Genomic DNA, 23112 nt, shown 5'->3' on the forward strand with positions numbered 1-23112 from the left:
TGTATTCTATAGTCAGCGTGAGCCTAACCTTTCGCGTGATCTACCTCACTTCTACCAACCAGAGGTGCTAAAACTCTAGACCATTTTTATTCTACCCAGAGAAATGCATAAACGGTCCTCCCTTGTCCTTCCTTTTGCAAAACTGTTTCCTGTTTACAAACAAAAGCTCCAACAGGAAGTACCACTGATCCAATAAATATGGAAGTGGTCCAATGAAGCAGGCGTGAGGCTACAAGACTGTTTTGCTACTACAGACTGGGATATGTTCCAGGTCCTCTACATCAAGACTCCAGCCACCCACGCCATAGACTGTTTACTCTGCTACCGCTCGGAAAATGGTACCGGAGCATCGGCTCTCGGACAAGCAGGCTCAGCAAGCTTCTATACCCACGCCAAAGACTGTTTACTCTGCTACCGTCCGGCAAACGGCACCGGAGCATCGGCGCTCGGACAAACAGGCTCTGCGAGCTTCTACCCACGAGTCATAAGACTGCTAGATAGCCATAAGACTGCTAAATAGTTGATTAAATGGTTACCCGGACTATCTGCACTGACCCTATCTTCCACTGACTCTATGCACACTCGCAAGACTATACACTGAGTGTACAAAACATTAGGAACACCTTCCTACTATTGAGTTGCACTACCTTTTGCCCTCAGAACAGTCTCAATTTGTCACGGCATGAACTCGACAAAGTGTCGAAAGCATTCCACATGGATGCTGGCCCATGTTGACAATGCTTCCCACAGTTCTGTCAAGTTGGCTGGATGTCTTTGGGTGGTAGGCCATTCTAGAGGGCTCCTGAGTGGCGCAGCGGTCTAACATGCTGACCACACCACAGCAAGCGTCTGCATGGCCAGGCACTAAAATAGAAATTGGTTCTATTTGTGACCCTCAACGCACTGCAAGTCCAGCCTCTCCCATCTCCTCATTGGTTTTTAGGAGCATATACCCACGTGCCATCTCCTCATTGGTTTTTAGGAGCATATACCCACGTGGGTAATTGAAAGATGAACTTAGGTCCACACTCCGGTCGGTTGTAGTAATGCTGTAAAGTTGGTTGCCAACCGCCATATAAAGTTCAAAGAAGAAAAAGAGCCTGAAGGAAGGAGGAGCGATGACGAGAAACAAATTCGGTTTCCCGTTTTATCTGTGGATTAATTATCGGAGTAGAGGAACTTGTGCATTTCAGGTAAAATAACAACCCAATGTTTCTAAACCAGGACAAATTAGCTAGCAACAGCAAGCTAGCTAGCTAAATTGCCATCAAGTTTTCTAGATGTGTAACTTTCAAAATACGGAATGCACGTTAATTTGCAATTTCGTCATGTAAAAACTAGCATTTTCCTGGCATTTTCCAGCCCTAACGCCAGCTTCGGTAATTTACCTGTCTAACATCAGCACGCTTGCCCTCAGATGGGAGGGGTGGAAATATTTGTTCTTAAAAACATGATCCAAAGTGCTAATTTCAGGCAGCGCTGGTAGGGATATTTAAGACCAACCAAAAGCTGGTTTTAGTGGTAACACAGTTGGTTATGGCATGAATTTCGACGGGGGAAACGTAGCCTATTCAGCCGTGTGCATGGAACAAGATGCGCTTTGGGTGCCTGTATACTTTGTATTTAGAGACATTAAACAGTCATGTTTTCCCCCCATTTTGTTTTATTTGACTAAAAACCAAGCGTAGCTTCCCCTCTGTTTTCGGTTTTCTTTTTGTCCTGCCATATGTAATCAAGTAGGTTAGTCAAAACCGTTGATAAAGTGTTTGGCTCGTGAGACTGCTTGGAAATAAATCTTAAATCACCCAAGCTTTATTAAAACATCACGTTTGAGAGGAGCAAAGCAGAGCGCTGACATTACCTTTTTATCTACAGTCGTGGCCAAAGGTTTTGAGAATGACACAAATATACATTTTCACAAAGTCTGCTGCCTCAGTTTGTATGATGGCAATTTGCATATACTCCAGAATGTTATGAAGAGTGATCAGATGAATTGCAATTTAGGACCGCCTCCTAAAGTTGATTCAGCTGCGGGATCGGGGCACCACCAGTACAGAGCTTGCTCAGGAATGGCAGCAGGTAGGTGTGAGTGCATCTCCACGCGCAGTGAGGCAAAGACTTTTGGAGGATGGCCTGGTGTCAAGAAAGGTCAGCAAAGAAGCACTTCTCTCCATGAAAACATCAGGAACAGACTGATATTCTGCAAAAGGTACAGACAGGGATTGGACTGCTGGAGACTGGGGTAAAGTCATTTCTCTGATGAATCCCCTTTCCGATTGTTGGGGCATCCGGAAAAAAGCTTGTCCGGAGAAGACAAGTTGAGCGCTACCATCAGTCCTGTGTCATGCCAACCAGTAAAGCACCTGAGACCATTCATTGTGTGGGGTTGCTTCTTGCCAAGGGATGGGCTCACTCACAATTTTGTCTAGAACACAGCCATGAATAAAAGAACCGGTACCAAACACATCCTCCGAGAGCAACTTCTCCCAACCGTCCAGGAACAGTTTGGTGACGACCAGCGTGATGGGCACCTTGCCATAAGGCAAAAGTGAAACTAAGTGGCTCGGGAACATCGATATTTTGGGTCCATGCCAGGAAACTCCCCAGGCCTTAATCCATTGAGAACTTGTGGTCAATCCTTCAAGAGGCGGGTGGACAAACAAAAACCACAAATTCTGACTCCTAAGCATTGATTATGTAAGAATGGGCTGCCATCAGTCAGGATGTGGCCAGAAGTTATTGACAGCATGCCAGGGCGGATTGCAGAGGTCTTGAAAAGAAGGGTCAACACTGCAAATATTGACTCTTCTGCATCAACTTCATGTAATTGTCAAATAAAAAGCCTTTGACACTTATTGAAATGCTTGTAATTATACTTCAGTATTCCATAGTAACAATCTGACAAAAATATCTAAAAGACACTGAGGCAGCAAACTTTGTTGAAATTAATATTTGTGTCATTCTCAAAACTTTTGGCCACGACTGTATGTATTGTAGGCAGTGGTAGACAAAGTAGTCAAAAGTCGCATACTGTAGGTAAAAGTAAAAGATACTGAGTAATAAGTAGAGATACTGTAGTAAAAGTAAAGATACTGTAGTAAAAGTAAGATACTGTAGTAAAAGTAAAGATACCTTAATAGAAAACGACTCAAGTAAAAGTGAAAGTCACCCAGTAAAATACTACTTGAGATTAAGTCTAAAAGTTTTCGCGGTTTAAATATGCTTAAGTATCAAAAGTAAATGTAATTGCTTAAAATAGACTTAAGTATTAAAAGTAAAAGTATAAATCATTTAAAATTCCTTATTAAGCAAACCAGACACATATTTTCTTTGTTTTGTTATATTTACGGATAGTCAGGGGCACACTCCAACATTTAGATCTGCCAGATCAGAGACAGTAGGGATGACCAGGGATGTTCTCTTGATAAGCATTCAAAATGTAATGACTTGCTTAGTTTGCCTAGTTTTGGGTGTCAGGGAAAATGTATGGAGTAAAAAAGTACATTATTTTCTATAGGAATGTAGTGAAGTAAAAGTAAAAGTTGTCAAAAATATTAATATAAAGTACAGATACCCCCAAAACACTACTTAAGTTAAAGTATTTTTACTAAGTACTTTACACCACTGATTGTAGGCAGGCAGCCCATCTTTTAGATGTGCATAACCCCCTCCATGAGCAGTACATGTGTCCATGCCCATCATGAAACAAGAGATGAGAACCTCAGTGAATACCGGTGAACCTCGTATTTAGAAATTATTTCCTGTAACAATTGTTTGTTTTCCATTCATATTATTTTATTAAAACCAAGCCCTCCGTAGCTGCCCTTATTACCCTAGTTCTACTATAACTACAGGCTGGTTCAACTAGCAACGCTCCCAGTGTTTCTTTTTTTATCCTGGCAATTGTTCATGATATCATTACATTTTACACGTATTTACCGTTGTAAAAAAGAAGCTTGTTTGTGTAATGTTTATTTAAACCCCACTATGAATTGATTCACTGTCCTGTTTTATGGTGAGGACATCTGTAGCCCCTATATCAGTGTGAATGCTATGTACACTACATACTGTATTTATAGCAGGCCTAGACCCTATATCAGTGTGAATGCTATGTACACTACATACTGTATTTTAAAGCAGGCCTAGCCCTATATCAGTGTGGATGCCAGTACACTACATACTGTATTTAAACCAGCTCCCTATATCAGTGTGAATGCTATGATACACTACATACTGTATTGGTTTATAGCAGGCCTAGCCCCTATATCAGTGTGAATGCTATGTACACTACATACTGTATTTATAGCAGGCCTAGCCCCTATATCAGTGTGAATGCTATATGTACACTACATACTGTATTACAGCAGTGGTAAGTGAATTCGCGGTAGGCCTCGCTTAACTGATTTCTCTCAGGTGTGAATTAAGCTATGTACTGTACAACGTTGGTAGTTTGTGTGTAATAGGGACCTGAGCCCCTTTATATCTAGTGTGTGTGGTAATGCTCCTTAGTGTTTGGAATTTATTTTTATTTTGAGTACGTGTAACTACTTTTTTGGAGCCTGGGGGGGGAAAGATGAATTTAATGCAGTTTGCTCGTTACAGTTAGGTAATTAGCTAGGCAGGTGTTTGGTAATCTGCTCCCTTAGTTATTATTCTTGTGGAATTGCTAGGTTATACGGACTTATACCATGACTTTTGTTTTTGTTTTTTTTTTTATATGCGGGAAGCCTTAGCCGTATGATCAGTGGATGTAATTGCATTTTTGTTACTTTCTAGTCATACTGCCTCAAAAAGCTTGTTTTTGTGTGTTACATGTCCAGTGTTTGGGTCGCGTAGCTCCCTGTGTTAGTCTCCGTTGTGTATATTGCGTATGTGTTGTGTCAGAGCGTACTTAGCTCGTGTATTTATAGTGACGAGGCTGTGGCCCACTATATCAGTGTGTTTGAGTGGCATACTGGGTACACTTGTCGTTACTTGTTTTTTTGTATGTTGAGTTGTAACTCATGTTCTAGGCAATGAGCCCTTGTATTAGAGTCTCAGTGCTGATAGAATAGCTTATTGTGATTTTTGTTTTGTTGAGGTCTACCTTACTAATCTAGCTGGTAATTTATTTATAGCAGGCCGTACTAATTTGTCCTCGTTATGTTTTGTAGGATGGTGATGTCTTGTTGTGTATTATGCTAGTCTTTAATATGATAGCTCGTTGTGATGTTTACAATAGGCCGTGAGGTCCCTTATATCAGTTTGCAATATTATGGCGTTATGTTTTTAGCACTATACGATACCTGATAATTTGCATGTATAGCAGGCCTTATGGCCACGCGGTTAGTATCTAGGTGTTGAGGTGCGTATTGTACAACTATGAGTCAACGTGTATAGTTCTTAAAAGTCAGGCCTTAGGTGTCTGAGTATGTCGCGTGTGAATTTCTACGACACCGTACATAAGTGTTTCTTGTATAGCAGGTACCTCACAGCAACTATATTGCAAGTGGTGAATTAATAGTGGGTTATCAACTTCGACATAAACTGTACCAGTGTCAGTCTATAGAACACATGGGATCCTCAGCCACCTTATATGAAATTCAGTTGGTTGTGTTAGGTCCCATTGATTTGTGACAGCTGAGACATAACGTGGATATTATAGCAGGATCCAGCCCCTATTATCTTGAGTTAGTAGGGCGTGCTATGTAGCAGCTTGACGAGCTACTGTTATGTGGTGGGATTGCTGTCCTGTTAGTCTCATGCCTGGGAGTCCTTATGGACTGTGCTCAGTTTAATTTAGTGGTGGAAATTGCGTCTGTCTTGGTACACTACATACTCTGTATTTACAGGCAGGGGTCCTGTAGACCCAGTATCCGTGGCACTTCTCTGGGTGTAAGTGACATGCCTGATGTGCCTTGGTCTTGACTAGCGTTTCCTTTCTTTTCAACATGTCCCTCTTGCTCTTATAGCAGGCCTACCCTTATACAGATACAGAAATGTGTGAGCAGCCCTCTGGTAAATATGTTGTGCCTGTGTGTAATTTAGATTTGGCTTATCCTGGGCCTTCTCACTAACCATACATTTGTCGGCAAGGCCAATTGATGTCTCTGCCTTATTATTGAGTTGTGAATTGTCTGCTGAATGTTGTTCACGCTTACTATGAGTCACCGTGTTATTCTTAATAAGTCTGGCCTAGCTATATCAGTGTTGACAACTGCTACATGCTCAATCACACACATCACACATAACTAGTCTTCCATCATTCTAGCACGCACACACACACACACACACCTTACAAACACACACACACCCAACCACACACACAAACATATTATGGGTCACCAACTGACAAATTAAATTGGAATAATTTTGTCTTAGTTTTCCAGTAAAATATAACAAATAATATCAATGATTAAAAATATTAACAGTAAGAAGAAATGGAAAAGTAACTTTACACACATTTACATTTTGAAATGCATTCAATAAATTTCGTTTCAATTAAGGTACAACTGCATAATTTGGGTTGAATTAAAATTAATTGATTTGTGATGGTAATTAAGGGAGTCGGCCTGCATATGAGTCTCTCAGTGTGGAATGTGCCTATGTACTAACTTAGTTTACATAAACGGTGTGAGTTTAAAATTTGCAGGCCTAGCCCTATATTCAGTGTTGTATATCGCTAGTGCTATTCTATCTCTTATTTGTATCTTGTTATTTATAGTGATGCGCAATGGCTCTCCCTCTTCTTTTTATTATCTCTCTCAGTTGTAATGCTTGTTACACTACATTCTGTTGTTATTTATAGAGTGCGGTGTTCGCTCTAGGTTCGCGCGCGGTGATATCAGTGTGTGAAGCATGCGTGTTATCTATACATTTAGCGTGTATAATTAGTTTCATTAGTGCGTGCGCCTTGATCGTCGCCGGTTTTTGAGGGTATGTATCGAGGTGAATTGCTTGTAAGGTGTGGTTTTACACTGTGCCTTAATGTTGTCTGTTATTTAATAATATTCTTCTCTAGCCCTCGGTATTATCTTAGGTGTTGATGCAATAATTGAGTTAGCAGCTACTATTTTAGCGTGTATATGAGTTAGTGAGTCGAGGTCCATTGCCTTCCAGTGGTTCCAATTCTGGTGGCCCTCCCGATTGCTTTGATCTACACTACGGTACTGTGGATTGGTAAGCAGGCTCTCATGACCCCTGGGTTTTATTATATGTGTAGACATGTCTCTTATGTGGACTGATCTATCATAACGGTTGTGTGTAGTTGAGTACCTACGCCGTATAGCAGGGGCCATAGTTTGGCTGCCCTAATAATTCCAGTTGTGTGAGATGTCTTTTCGATTATCTCTTGATCTTATTCATACTTAGATATTTTTGGTTATTTTCAGGTTCCCTTTGTATAATTGACCTTTCTGCGGAGATTTTTGTCGGGTATTTGTGTTAATTAGGTGTTGTATATTCTCTATTCGTGGGGTGGGTTTTTGTGGCGGGTGCTCTAATTTGAGGCATGAACTTGTGTTTGAGGTTTCGTCTGTTGTTTCACTTACGATACTGTTCTTTATTTAAACCAGGTCTGCAGCTCAGCCTTATGATCTCAGTGTGAATGCTTGTAATTGTATCTGTTATCATGACGAACTGATTAGGCAGTCATGTTAAGATAATCTCTTGGGCCTATGTTCTCCGCCTTAGGTGTATCTCTCCGTTGTAGTGGATTGCTATGTTTTTTTTTTATGTTTATCCTAGCATGTTTTAGTGAGTTGTCTTTGGGTATGCCAGGCGCATTTCTGAAGGGCTATGTAGCAGGCCTAGGCCCCTTCATATTACATGGTGGGGTGTTGGGATTATTTCGTGAGGGTACTTCTACATACTGTATTTAAATTCATGGCCTCAGTCTCCTTATACAGTGTGAATGCTATTGTTATGCTAGTCATAGCTGGTGAGATTACAGCAGCCCTAAGGCCCCATATCAGATGTCGATTCGTAGTGGTAGGCGACTGAGCTATATCTGATATATACAGAGAGTACATAGCACATCGAACATACTCATCAGATCTCTCATCAGAATCGCTTATGTCAACACGCCTAACTCACGTGCTAATCTTGTCGACATGACGAGTGGGTAGGTGCTCACGTATCTCGATGATAACTCATAATGACGTATGGACTCGCAACCAACAGGTTCAAGTTAACATATTTAGAATAGATGGGATAGGTCTACATTGTGTTTTTTTTCTTTCTGTAAATTGTTTAACAAACTATAATGGACTAACATTGGAATTGGAGTTGATTCCAAGGCATAAAAGACCGTAAATACACRACTTGAAGCAACCCCATGTTTAGCCATGGAGCACGTTCTGATTGGCCAGTGAAGGGCCACGCCTTGACACACCCACAACTTGTTTATTCATCAAAACCCAGCCCTTTCGCGCCAACGCCAGCACCAACGCCAACGCCAGCAACTGCGCCGATAATTGTGCTTGTGAAAATAGAACAAATATTTCTGACATAGCCCCGAAACCATAGCGCTACCGCYCAGCGCTGAGATTGACCATGACGTTAGSTTTGTTAAARTAGAGCCCCACGTCTCAATTGTCGAGAGGCTTAAAAATCCCTCTTTAACAGTTCTCCTGCCCTTCATCTACACTGATTGAAGTGGATTGGTGACATCAAAAAGGGATCATAGCTTTCACCTGGATTCACCTGGTCAGTCTATATCATGGAAAGAGCAGGTGTTCCTAATGTTTTGGACACTTCAGAGAGTATTCACACCCCTTGACTTTACAGCCTGAATTTAGATGTTGTTGTCACTGGTCTACACACAATAGCCCATAATGTCAAAGTGGAACAAATAATTATACATTTTTAYAAATTAATTAATAATGAAAAGCTGAAATGTCTTGAGTCAATAAGTATTCAACGCCTTTGTTATGGCAAGAATAAATAAGCTCAGGTCTAGAAATGTACTTAACAAGTCACATAATAAGTTGCATGGACTCACTCTGTGTGCAATAATAGTGTTTAACATTACTTTTAAATGACTACCTCCTCTCTGTACCCCACACATACAATTATCTGTAAGTTCTGTCAGTTCAGCAGTGAATTTCAAACACAGATTCAACCACAAAGACCAGGGAGGTTTTCCAATGCCTCACAAACGGCACCTATTAGTAGATGGGTACAAAATTTTAAAAAAGCAGACATTGAATATACTTTTGAGCATGGTGAAGTTATTAATTACACTTTGGATGGTGTATCAATACACCCAGTCACTACACAGATACAGGTGTCCTTCCTAACTCAGTTGGTGGAGAGGAAGGAAACCGCTCAGGGATTTCACAATGAGGCCTTTGGTGACTTTAAAACAGTTTCAGGGTTTAATGGCTGTGACAGGAGAAAACTGAGGATGGATCAACAACATTGTAGTTACTCCACAACACTAACCTAATTGACAGAGTGAAAAGAAGGAAGCCTGTACAGAATAAAAATATATTCCAAAACATGCATCCTGTTTGCAACAAGGCACTAAAGTAATACTGCTAAAAATGTGGCAAAGCAATATACTTTATGTCCTGAATACAAAGTGTTATGTTTGGGGCAAATCCATTCTCCATATTTTCAAACATAGTGGTGTCCGCATCATGTTATGGGTATGCTTTTAATTGATAAGGACCGTGGAGTTTTTCAGGATTAAAAAGAAACGGAATGGAGCTAAGCACAGACAAAATCCTAGAGGAAAACCTGGTTCAGTYTGCTTTCCACCAGACACTGGGAGATGAATTTACCTTTCAGCAGGACAATAACCTAAAACACAAGGCCAAATCTACACAGGAGTTGCTTACTAAGAAGACAGTGAATGTTCCTGAGTGGCCGAGTTACAGTTTTTACTTAAATCTACWAGAAAATCTATGGCAARACCTGAAAATGGTTGATTGGAAATGATCAGCAACCAATTTGACTTAAAGAATAATGGGRAAATGTTGCACAATCGAGGTGTGGAAAGCTCTTAGAGACTTACCCWGAAACCCTCACAGCTCTTAGAGACTTACCCAGAAACCCTCACAGCTCTTAGAGACTTACCCAGAAACCCTCACCGCTATAATTGCTGCCAAAGGTGGGAATACTTACGTAAATTAGATATTTATGTATTTCATTTTCAATACATTTGCTAAAATGTCTAAAAACATGTTGTTTTTTTCACTTTGTCATTATGGGGTATTGTGTGTAGATGCGTAAAAATCCATTTTGAATTCAGGCTGTAAAACAACAAAATGTGGAATAAGTCAAGGAGTATGAATACTTTCTCAAGGCACTGTATATACACACTCACTCACACTACATAAACACACATAACACACAGACACACATTTGCTGCTGCTACTCTGTTCTTTATTTTACTCTTATTATTATCTATCCTGATGTCTAGTCACTTTACCCTGCCTTTATGTACATATCTACCTCAAATACCTTATTATTATCTATCCAGATGCCTAGTCACTTTACCCTGCCTTCATGTACATATCTACTTCTAATACCTTATTATTATCTATCCTGATGTCTAGTCACTTTACCCTGCCTTCATGTACATACAGTATCTACCTCAAATACCTTATTATTATCATTCCTGATGCCTAGTCACTTTACCCTGCCTTTCATGTACATACAGTATCTACCTCAAATACCTTATTATTATCTATCCAGATGCCTATTCACTTTACCCTGCCTTCATGTTACATATCTACCTCAAATACCTATTATTATCTATCCTGATGCCTAGTCACTTTACCCTGCCTTCATGTACATACATATCTACCTCAAATACCTTATTATTATCTATCCAGATGCCTATTCACTTTACCCTGCCTTCATGTACATATCTACCTCAATACCTTACTATTATCTATCCTGATGCCTAGTCACTTTACCCTGCCTTCATGTACAATATCTACCTCAAATACCTTACTATATCTATCCTGATGCCTAGTCACTTTACCCTGCCTTCATGTACATACAGTATCTACCTCAAATACCTTATTATATCTATCCTATGCCTAGTCACTTTACCCTGCCTTCATGTACATACAGTATCTACCTCAAATACCTTATTATTATCTATCCTGATGCCTAGTCACTTTACCCTGCCTTCATGTACATACAGTATCTACCTAAAAAAAAAAGGGAGCATAAAACCGATAAAGAGAAAAGGGAAAGATGCATTGGAACAGGGCTGAGGTGATGTTTGTCTGTTTACTCACACGTCATCATTGTAGGTGTCTCCAGTGTACACCCTGCTGTCCGCCTTGGTCGGGTAGGAGATGATGCTATTGGCTGAGGCGTTGAGGGGGACGGACTTCTCTGACAGCACCACGGTAGGTGCACCCTGGGTACTTTGTCCGTCCTCTACATTGTTCACCTAAAGCAGGCAGGAAACACACACACGGCGAGGGGCCTCTGTCAGCAGCACACTAGCAAACACTAACAAAGAGGTGGCTGTTGTGTCACGAGACTGTTTTCATGCTAACTTCCTAGCATGACCATAACATTACCCAACATCCTGTCTGGTGAAGACCTGGAATAAAAACACTAGTCTTGGACCTTGAAAGTAATGTAGACGACGGGCTGAGACTTTGATTCAAATAGTTTGTTTCAGAAAGGTTTGAAGCTGGAGCAACTTTAGGCCTCCTCTCCACAACCTATAGTATCAGGATACAAGAGACTGGGCCCCTTCTTACTACAGGGCATTATGTGAGCACGTATGTCATTAGACAGTGATTCACTTTAATAGGTCTGACTCTATGAGGTGAAAGGGGGAGCTGTGTTGACTTTGCCCCCAGGAATGGCATTTAAAAAAATGACTGTTCTCAGCCTGGCTGAGCAGTCGGCCAGGCATATAATTAGCCAGCCCGGGTCTTGAGTGAAATGTGGATTACCTGCTTGGTTCACCAGATTCAAGAGGACACCATGCCAAGTTACCAACAATCACCACAGACCCATTTCCCTTAGTTACTGTCCCAAAAAAATGACCATTAGTGTATTAATGTTAGCAGGAAGCTCTCTCTGTCCAGCTCCAGTCTTATCATGGACGTAAAACACAGGGAAAGGTTATGATATGACAGTTGGCCTTGATTCCATTTGAACATCCACGCCAGCTAAGGAAAGGGACTACAAGACAGGGATGTCCTTTGTCTAGCTATTTATTTTCATTAGCCCACAGAACCCCTAGAATCAATAATTAGAACTCATGGCTCAATCCACCAATCACCATATCACATATGGTGATTGGTGGAGATCAAAATGTGACTTCCTTGTATGCAGATTACATTTTACTTTATTTATCTGAACCAAAACATTCTCTGTCATTTCTTTTACTACTGTTGGACACATATGGTGCTGTATCAGGATTCAAAGTGAATTGGGAAAAGACTGAAATAATCATTACTTCTCAAAATTAGAAAGTAAATTTAAGTGGAAATAGACAAAGACACGTACGAAATACCTGGGTGTACTGATACCATGCAGCCTGGAGGAGGAATATAAAATCAATTACTCTCCTTTAATAGATACGTTTGAATCTGATGTTCAGAGATGGAGATCTCTCCCTATTTCTATGTTAGGTAGGGTCAACATAATCCAAATAAATATATATTACCTAGGTTTATGTATTTATTCCATGCCTTGCTAGTTTCAATTCCATCCATATTTTTTTATAAAATGAATGGCCTGCTCTCCAACTTTATGTGGAACCTGAAGAGTCAAATAGACTGTTTTCCACTTCCCCTATAACGCTGGAGGTTGTTGGACTACCTCATATGAAGATGTATTACTGGGATCCACAACTGTTTTCATTTAAATAATGGACAGCAGACTATCCTTGTGCATGGACGACTATCGAAGCCACAAATATAATACCGTATGATGGGAAATATATTCACCACATCGGGTCCAAGGCATTGCAGCAGAAAAAAAACAGACAATCCAATGATTCTAAAATTCCATTCATATTTGGGAAAATGTACATAAATTCATGAGGTGGAAAGAACCAATATCTCCAGACACCCCTATTTGGAATAACCCTACCTTACCTCCAGTGTTTAATGACAACACCTGGAAGTCCTGGTTCTAAAGTGGCATCGTGAATTTTGATCATGTCCACTAGGATGGATCTCTACTGTCATTCAATCAATTACAAGAAAGATTTGGATTATCCAAGGCCAATTTCTTTAAGTTCTTACAACTCAGAAATCTTATTAAATCGCTTCAACAGAATCTGGATGTACCTAGGGCATCTAGCATAGAAAAAAAAACTGAGAGAAGCTGCTATGTCAAAGAAGTCGATTGCCAGGTTATATCAACGGTTGATTGAAACTCTACCTGATGGTTCAGAACCTGTAAGTAAAAAATGGGAAACAGAACTAAAAGGAAGAAATTGAGGAGAACCATTGGTAACAGATATGTGAAAATGTTCAAACCTGCTTCTACAACCTAAGACATAAACTACTGCAATTTAAGATAATACATAGGACTTACTACACTCCTGCCACAGTGGAGCCCCACAGTGGAGGTGTCATAATACCCATAAGACCTAGCGGTCAAACAGGGAAATGGTTCCAAACATTCATTTTTCCCATAGGGAATTTTAGAAACACTTAAAATATAGGTTGTGTTTYGTGTAGGTTTACCCTGGCGTGACATTTTCATAACCATCTAAATCTCTCTTGGACAAGTCGACTTTTATCAATATATTCGCTTACTCTCAGATGCTAAAATGCTAATTAGGATAAAAGTAGACATCATGCAAAACTACAATTACCTGCACGTTATCTCTAGCTGATATCTTTGATAACAGATCTTGTGTCAATTTAAACAAGACCGTTCACAGAATTGTCCATTTAAAGAAATGTAGCCTATTTATTAATTACTACATTTAGCTAACATTAGATAGTTAATCCAGAGATTCTTACCTTTGCCTGGATTTGGCAGTCTCGTACAGAACGTCATGGCATTTGTAGTTCCTTATGATAGCCACATTAGCAGCTAATTAGGGTAAATACAGGCAAATATATTGATAAAAGTCACCTTGTCCCAGAGAGATTTACACAGTTATCAAAATGTCACGGCAGGGTGAGCCTACACGAAACACAGCCCTTATTTTAAATGTTTATAAAATCACCTATGGGAAAAATGAAAGGTGGAAAAACGATTGGAACCATTTCAGTGTTTGACCTTTAGGTTTATGGGTATTATGACTCATACTATGGTACTCTATTACATTTTMTGTGGTCCTGTGACAAACTGACACCATTCTGGGATAACGTATGTGCTATTGTGTCTGGGAATTTATATCCATCCATTTCCACAAATATGTCTGTTTTGAGAAATGTAAATATTGGTGATCAATATCAGAGAAAGTGTTGTAATCTACAGTCGGTCTAATTGCTGAAAATTAGAAGCATATTGACACTGTGTGAGATTAAACTTAACTGAGTTCTGTAGAAAAACTATTTTAAAAACGAATAGTCAAAGAAAAGAAAAAAGAAAAACAGAAAAGGGCTTGCGTCTTATGTACCCCTGCAACAGACTAACTCCTCTTTCCTTTTCCTCCATAGAGGGAGAGGTCGCTGGGATATAAACAACAAAGTCTTTATCTATATCAGTAAGTCCTTCCACAATAAAGGCCTTAGGACGGGGTCACACTGCAAGCCGAGGCAATCTGTCACTGTATTTAATCTCTGTCACTAACAATGCAATTTATAGTGTGTGTGTGTGTGTGTGTGTGTGTGTGTGTGTGTGTGTGTGTTTGTGTGTTGTTGTGTGTGTGTGTTTGTGTGTGTGTGTGGCTTGTGTGTGTGTGTGTGTGTGTGTTGTGTGTGGTGTGTGCGAGTGGTGAGTGAGTGAGTGAGTGAGTGAGTGAGTGAGTGAGTGAGTGAGTGAGTGAGTGAGTGAGTGAGTGAGTGTGAGAGATCATCTAACATACTAGGCTACTGTTCCTAAGACATGTGCACTGCATTACTAACTTCACAGTGCAGGTTCTCTGTAACAACAGCACACCTGCTGCTAGAAAGAAACAATCATTGGGTGGGGTACAGGCAGCACTTCCCTGCAGCTGCAGGAACCAGGAAGAAGGCCACCTTTTGAAGAGCACAAGGCAAGTCATCTAGGAATTCCAACAATGCCCCTCTCTGCATGAAGTAGAGTGGTGCTGGGCCGTGAGCAGCCTAAATAAGCAGGGAAGGAATGTCTGAGCCCCTAGGACCTGGGGTAGGGAGGGAGGGAAGGTGGGAGGGTGGGAGGGAGGGAGGGTGTAAGGGCCAGGGAGGGTGAGCAGAAGGGAGAGGGGGGGTAAGTGTAGGGATGGAAGAGGTAGGTCAGAGGGTATGTGGCAAGAAAGGAAGGTAGGGAGGCTGAGGGGCAGGGAGAGTGGGAGGGAGAGGGGGATAGACAGAGGGGGATCCTTGTCCCAAACTAAAGGAGGGCCTACAGCAGCACCTAGACCTTCTGCACAGATTCTGTCAGACCTGGGCCCTGACAGTAAATCTCAGTAAGACAAAAATAATGGTGTTCCAAAAACAGTCTAGTTGCCAGAACCACAAATACAAATTCCATCGAGACACCGTTGCCCTAGAGCACACAAAAAAACTATACACACCTTGGCCTAAACATCAGCGCCACAGGTAACTTCCACAAAGCTGTGAACGAGCTGAGAGACAAGGCAAGAAGTGCCTTCTTTGCCAGCAAAAGGAACATAAAATTCAACATACCAATTAGGATCTGGCTAAAAATACTTGAATCAACCTATTCCCCTTTATGGTTGTGAGGTCTGGGGTCTGCTCACCAACCAAGAATTCACAAAATGGGACAAACACCAAATTGAGACTCTGCATGCAGAATTCTGCAACAATATCCTCTGTGTACAACGTAAAACACCAAATAATGCATGCAGAGCAGAATTAGGCCGGTATCTGCTAAATATCAAAATCCAGAAAAGAGCCGGAAGCGAGACCCAAACCTTCCATTACAAAGCCATCACCTACAGAGAGATGAACCTGGAGATGAGTCCCCTAAGCAAGCTTGTCATGGGGCTCTGCTCCCAAACACAAACAGACCCCACAGAGCCCCAGGACAGCAACACAATTAGACCCAAACAAATCATGAGAAAACAAAAAGATAATTACTTGACACATTGGAAAGAATTAACAAAAAAACTGAGCAAACAAGAATGCTATTTGGCCATAAACGGAGAGTACACAGCGGCAGAATACCTGTCCACTGTGACTGACCCAAACTTAAGGAAAGCCTCGACTATGTACAGACTCAGTGAGCATTGCTATTGAGAAAGGCCACCGTAGGCAGACCTGGCTCTCAAGAGAAGACAGGCTATGTGCACACTGCCCACAAAATGAGGTGGAAACTGAGTTGCACTTCCTAACCTCCTGCCTAATGTATGACCATATTAGAGACACATATTTCCCTCAGATTACACAGATACACAAAGAATTTGAAAACAAACACAATTTTGATAAACTCCCATATCTACTGGGTGAAACACCACAGTGTKCCATCACAGCAGCAAGATTTGTGACCTGTTGCCACAAGAAAAAGGCAACCAGTGAAGAACAAACACCATTGTAAATACAACACATATTTATTTTCACTTCTGTACTTTAACTATTTGCACATAATATGACATCTGTAATTTCTTTATTATTTTGGAACTTGTGTGAGTGTAATGTTTACWATTTTTTTATTATCTAGTTCACTTTTTTTTGGCAATGTTAACATATATTTCCCATGCCAATAAAGCTCTTAAATTGAATTGAATTGATAGGGGCAGGAAGGCTGATGGGTAAGGAGAGAGGGGGTAGGGACAAGAAGGATGATGGGTAAGGAGAGAGGGGGGGATAGGGGCAGGAAGGATAATGGGTAAGGAGAGAGGGGGGTAGGGACAGGGAGGATTATGGGTAAGGAGAGAGGGGGGTAGGGACAGGAAGGCAAAGACAGGGCTGTGGGAGGGAGGGGAAGGAAAGCAGGCATGGGGCAGATGGAGGGAGAGTCAGCTGCTATGTTCCCACAGCTGAGCATGGTAGAGGGTAAATAAGCGGCAACCAACCACACCCCCTCTTTTTATCTAACAGCTGATAATACTTTATTTGGAAGTCCCTCCCTACATCTGTTAATACTTACTGTAACTATTATGTCATTTTTAAAGCTGCGACACGACCAAATTAACATAGAAACGTGCGTTATAGATCTGTCATTCTCATTAAAAGCAACTCTAAGAAGGATGTAGATCTGTTCTGTGTGTGTTATTTCTATGCTTCTCGTTCTTAAGGTTCGTTTTTGTGTCTTTTACTTTGGGTTTTGAACACCAGCTTCAAACAGCTGGTTATGTAAAATATATTTCACAGCAGTTTAGATGGTACAATGATTCTCTACACTATACTTGTTTGTTTTGTCACATAAACTGAAATTAGGCAAACTATTAGAATTTTAGCAACCAGGAAATGGCGGAGTCGATTTCTGCACATCCGCACCTTTAAGGCTGTACTATTCCTTGCCTTAAAGAAGTAGGCGGCACCAGAAGGAGTTATACTGAGTATCACTAAATGAAATATTAATTGCAGGGTTTGCAGAGAATACTAAAGAGAAGCAAATGCAATTAGCCATATTACTGAAAGCCCGTTTCAACGGCCACGTCTTCATCCAAATCAATGTATTTGCAGAGCAGGGAACAGCCAAGCACTTCGAAACACTAGTATGCACTCAAACAGCAAGGCTTTAGTTTGGACAACTGTGGTAATGCATTGTGCATTGAACAGTGTAATAAACTGTCAACCAATGCATGTCATCATGTTGTCTACCAGAGTCGCGGTTGGTCTAATATTCTACCACATCATTCAGCCTTACATCTGCAGAACATGTGACATCATCTGTCGGAGGACAAAGGAGCCTGGTCAGGCTGAATGAGGCCAGTGAGGGTGAGGTCATCAGACAGAGACAGGGCCCTGGGCACAGTGGGCAGAGGGAGTCAAAGTAACTGTCATTGAACCAGTGTGGGGTGACTCACAGCATGGTCTGAAAGATACTTTAGTACATACTACATGTCCTCTTCTGTCCTCTGCTGTCCTCTCCTGTCCTCTCCTCTCCTGACCTATGCTGTCCTCTGCTGTCCTCTCCTGACCTATGCTGTCCTCTCCTGTCCTTTCCTGTCCTCTCCTGCCCGCTCCTTTCCTGTCCTCTGACGAGGGCCATCTGTGGGTATGCTCTGTGACAACCACTCTCACCACAAACAACTAGATAACACCCCTTGTAAAAAAGCCTTACTGAAGTACAGGGTCGGGGTAGATTACAGTCAATTCAGGAAGTATATTGAAATGTTTATTCCAATTCCAATACTCTGCAATGCTTCTTAAGGAGGAAAATTTGGTTTACTTTCTGAATTGAAATGGAATTGAGCCCAACCCTGCTGGACTAACACAACATAACAAGGAGGGGTGGGACCTATTCCTTTTGCCTTCAGGCAATTACAGTAAATACATTTCAATTCCGTTCATATGCCTTTAAGGATTATTTTATGGATTTCAATAATTTGCTAATTTAACTGAGGATTAAGTGAAATTGACTTGCGACTGCTTTACATTGAGTACTTTCACATGTCACACATCTGTCAACAAGAACAACACATCCCCAGTCTAGATCAGCACTAGTTCACCAATAACCCGGGTAACAATGCCTTCCCCCTGGCAACAATTAACCCGGGTAACAATGCCTTCCCCCTGGAACCAATAACCCTGGTAACAATGCCATCCCCCTGGAACCAATAACCATGGTAACAATGCCTTCCCCCTGGAACCAATAACCCTGGTAACAATGCCATCCCCCTGGCAACAATAACCATGGTAACAATGCCATCCCCCTGGCAACAATAACCCTGGTAAGAATGCCATCCCCCTGGCAACAATAACCATGGTAACAATGCCTTCCCCCTGGCAACAATAACCACGGTAACAATGCCATTTGTTGACATGCAACCCTGACATGTTGTTGACGTTTAAAACCCCAGCCAGCCAGGCAGTCAGCCAGCCAGCCAGGCAGTCAGCCAGGCAGTCAGCCTTAGATAAGAGCTCTAGAAACCACCTGTTTAAACGAGTTAATGATCAGCCAGAGTGAAACCAGGTAGACTGAACAAACAGCAACTATGAGCTCCACACACAGCCATGCTACCCGCCTGATAACAACAGCCCCTCAGTACAGTGGCAATACTGTAGCAATAGCTAGCAGTTATAAAACTAACCTGAGGAGTCAAAAGGCTGCTCTTAAAATGTAAAACTAGAGTAGAGCACAGGTTAAAGGTTACTAGTTTGATTTTCCTAAGTGTGGCCAACATTTTATGGTCAGACAATTCTCGGTTGTCTGGTAATTGAGAGAAGGTTGAGGCGAGAGACAGGAATTGAAAGAAAGTGTACAAGAGGACAATGTTGGGTTGAGATTGATCAATGACCAGTCAATGTGTCACAGCTAATACAACACTCACTGTATTGACTGATACCCTTTGACATACAGGGGCACAGTCAGATACGTGAAAACATACACACACCTAAACCAAGCCCCCACTACAGAATTATACTGTATCTGTAAGTGTGTCATGTTATTTTTTACTCTTTATTGAGTTCTTCTGTCATAAAAAGCACGAGATGATACTCCTCGTGGACTTTCAACTCATAAAGTAAAAGCAGGGAACTGCAACCTCGCACTCCAAAGTCCGTTTTGAACTAGAACTTACCTCGGGTAAAGAAAACATTGTAACTGACTGATGTATGGTGCAATTCTAACTGTCAAAGATTAAAAATGTCTTAATGTGTTATAACTGATTAGGGAGAGAGGATAGATTAGTCACAGTAACTTCAACCTGACAATGACTCATAGTAAATTAAATATTCCTGCATTAAACCTGGGAGCATCTAAAAACACATACTTACAGTGTATTAATATCAGTATCAGTGTTTTACTCTAAAGAGGAACCACAATGGAAATACAGTACATTCAGAAAGTATTCAGACCCCTTCCCCCTTTTGTTATTTTTTATTTTATTTAAGTCAGTTAAGAACAAATTCTTATTTACAATGACGGCCTACCCCGGACAACGCTGGGCCAATTGTGCACCGCCCTATGGGACTCCCAATCGCGGCCGGATGCGATGCAGCCTGGATTCGTGAGATGCAGCGCCTTAGACCGCTGCGCCACTCGGGAGCCCAAGGACATTGTTACATTACAGCCTTACTCTAAATTTGATTTTAAAGATGATTTAAATGCTCATCAATCTACACACAATACCCCATAATGACAGAGCAAAAACAGGTTGTAGAATTGTTTGCAACTGTATTAAAGATTTTAAAAAACAGAAATACMTTTTTTACATAAGTATTCAGACCCTTTGCTATGAGACTCGAAATATAGCTCAGGTGCATGCTGCTTCCATTGATCATCCTTGAGATGTTACCTGTGGTAAATTAATTTGATTGGACATGATTTGGAAAGGCACACCTGTCTATATAAGGTCCCACAGTTGACAATGCATGTCAGAGTGAAAACCAAGCCATGAGGTCGAAGGAATCGTTCGTAGAGCTCTGAGACAGGATTGTGTCGAGGCACAGATCTGGGGAAGGGTACCAAAACAATTCTGCWGCATTGAAGTTCCCCAAGAACACAGTGGCCTCAATCATTCTTAAATGGAAGAAGYTTGGAACCACCAAGACTCTTCCTAGAGSTGSCCRSCCGKCCAAACTGAGCAATCGGGGGAGAAGGSYCTTGGTCAGGGAGGTGACCAAGAACTCGATGGTCACTGACAGAGCTCCAAAGATCCTCTATGGAGATGGGCGAACCTTCCAGAAGGACAACCATCTCTGCAGCACTCCACCAATCAGGCCTTTATGGTAGAGTGGCCAGATGGAAGCCACTACTCAGTCAAAGGAACATGACAGCCCGCTTGGAATTTGCCAAAAGGCACCTAAAGGACTCTGACCATGAGAAACAAGATTCTCTGGACTGACGAAACCAAGATTGAACTCTTTGGCCAAGTGTCACATCTGGAGGAAACCTGGCACCATCCCTACGGTGAAGCATGGTAGTTGCAGCATCATGCTGTGGGGATGTTTTTCAGCGGCAGGGACTGGGAGACTAGTCAGAATTGAGGGAAAAATTAACAGAGCAACGTACAGAGAGATCCTTGATGAAAACCTGCTCCAGAGCGCTCAGGACCTCAGACTGRGGCAAAGGTTCACCTTCCAACAGGACAACGACCCTAAGCACACAGCCAAGACARYGCAGCAGTGGCTTCGGGACAASTCTCTGAATGTCCTTGAGTGKCCCAGCCAGAGCCCGGACTTGAACCCGATCGAACATCTCTGGAGAAACCTGAAAATAGCTTGTAGCGTAATACCTAAGGAGACTCGAGGCTGTAATCACCGCCAAAGGTGCTTCATCAAAGTACTGAGTAAAGGGTCTGAATACTTATGTAAATGTGATATTTCATTTTTAATACATTTGAAAACATTTCTAAAAACCTGTTTTTGCTTTGTCATTATGGGCAGTATTGGTGTGTAGTTCTGAATTGTGATATCCTCCGTGCACATGTATGTGATATCCAATCCCATTTTATTGTGATATCCCCGTCACATTTAATTGTGATACACGTCAACATTTATTGTGATATCTCGTACATTTATTGTTTATTATATTTTTTCAATATATGTTGTTTGTTTGTTTTTACTGGCAAATAAATCCATCAATAAGAGTATGAGCATTGATATTCATACCAGGGATGAGCATTGATATTCATACCAGGAGAGCAAAATTCTACCAGGATGGCATGATAATTCCATACCAGGAGAGATGATTTATACAGTATGAGATGATAATTCATACAGGATGAGCATGATATTCATACGGATGAGCATGATATTCATTACAGGATTGAACATGATTTCATACAGGATGAGCATTGATACAAAGGATGAGCATGATATTCACCAGGGATGGAGCATGATATTATCCAGGATGAGCATGATATTATTACAGGATGACAATGAATATTCATACCAGGATGAGATGATATTCAATAAGATGAGCATAATATATACAGATTGATAATATTCATACAGTATGAGCATGATATTCATAAGTATGTGCCATAATATTATGACAGGATGAGCATGATATTCATCAGGATGGCAAATAATTCATATCCAGTATGTGCTAATATTCATACCAGGATGGCATGATATTCTACAGGATGAGCATGATATTATACAGGTGTAGCCTGAAATTCATACCAGTATGGCCTGATATTCATACAGGATGAAGCATTGATTCATAGGATGAGCAACGATATTCTACAGGATGAGCATAATATTCATACCCGGACATGATTACGATGAGCTAATATTCATACCATGGGATAGCCTGAATATTCATACCCGAGCTGAATCCGATGGCATAATATTCATACAGGGATGAGCATACGATATTCATCCAGGATGAGCATGATATTCATTACCAGGATGAGCTGATATTCATACGCAGGATGAGTTTTCCTTACGCCAGTGCTATCAAACACTCTCTGCTTCAGAACTAGTCTCCAGTTCAGGGGGCTGTTTCCAAGTAGATGTTGGGCTTGCCGTAGCGCAGATCTTGCCTCTGGTTTTGTGGGAAAGAAAGTCAGCCACGACCAAGGCAGCGGTAACGAAGAGCCACACACATGGCTTACACTCCGAAAGGAGACACATCAAGCATAAAAGGAGATTAGCGGAAGTCAATGTATTAACACAAACTATCTGACAATACTACATTGTTATTTAGGCTTAAAGGGCAACAAAAATAATACACCGTATATAAGGGTGTCAATAACGGGGTTTTAAGGACGCCTGTATCAATAGACCAATTTCTACATCTCAGAGGCACCACAACACCACAATCAAATGACACTATTACACAGGTAGTATATACTGTTGCTCTAACCTCTTGTGGGTCACGTAAGCGTAGTGATAGAGGTACTGGTTATTCATGCCGAAACGCCACCACTCCACATATTAGAATAGCTGCTTTCACGTACAGGTTTGGAAGCAATCATGCAGGCAT

At 41.2% G+C, this 23112-nt stretch overlaps 1 protein-coding gene and 1 long non-coding RNA gene across 3 annotated transcripts in view; both read right to left on the reverse strand.

Moving 5' to 3' along the window:
- The window catches only part of LOC112072511 (occludin-like), a 50619-nt gene that overhangs the window by 20922 nt on the left and 6585 nt on the right, over positions 1-23112 (reverse strand). Inside the window, 1 exon segment of the mRNA XM_024139911.2 lies at positions 11235-11392. Within this exon segment, the coding sequence (XP_023995679.2) occupies positions 11235-11392 (158 nt within the window).
- Positions 8201-11169, reverse strand: LOC139024852 (uncharacterized). 2 transcript variants are annotated; one of them, XR_011476224.1, is made up of 3 exons: positions 10992-11169; positions 10785-10856; positions 8201-10717 (listed from the first exon to the last, which is right to left on the reverse strand). It is a non-coding gene; the product is annotated as an uncharacterized lncRNA (long non-coding RNA). The 2 variants fall into 2 exon arrangements; XR_011476223.1 differs by having other exon boundaries at positions 10785-10872; positions 10943-11169.

Source organism: Salvelinus sp. IW2-2015, unplaced genomic scaffold, assembly GCF_002910315.2.
Source record: "Salvelinus sp. IW2-2015 unplaced genomic scaffold, ASM291031v2 Un_scaffold1948, whole genome shotgun sequence".
Lineage (NCBI taxonomy): Eukaryota > Metazoa > Chordata > Actinopteri > Salmoniformes > Salmonidae > Salvelinus > Salvelinus sp. IW2-2015.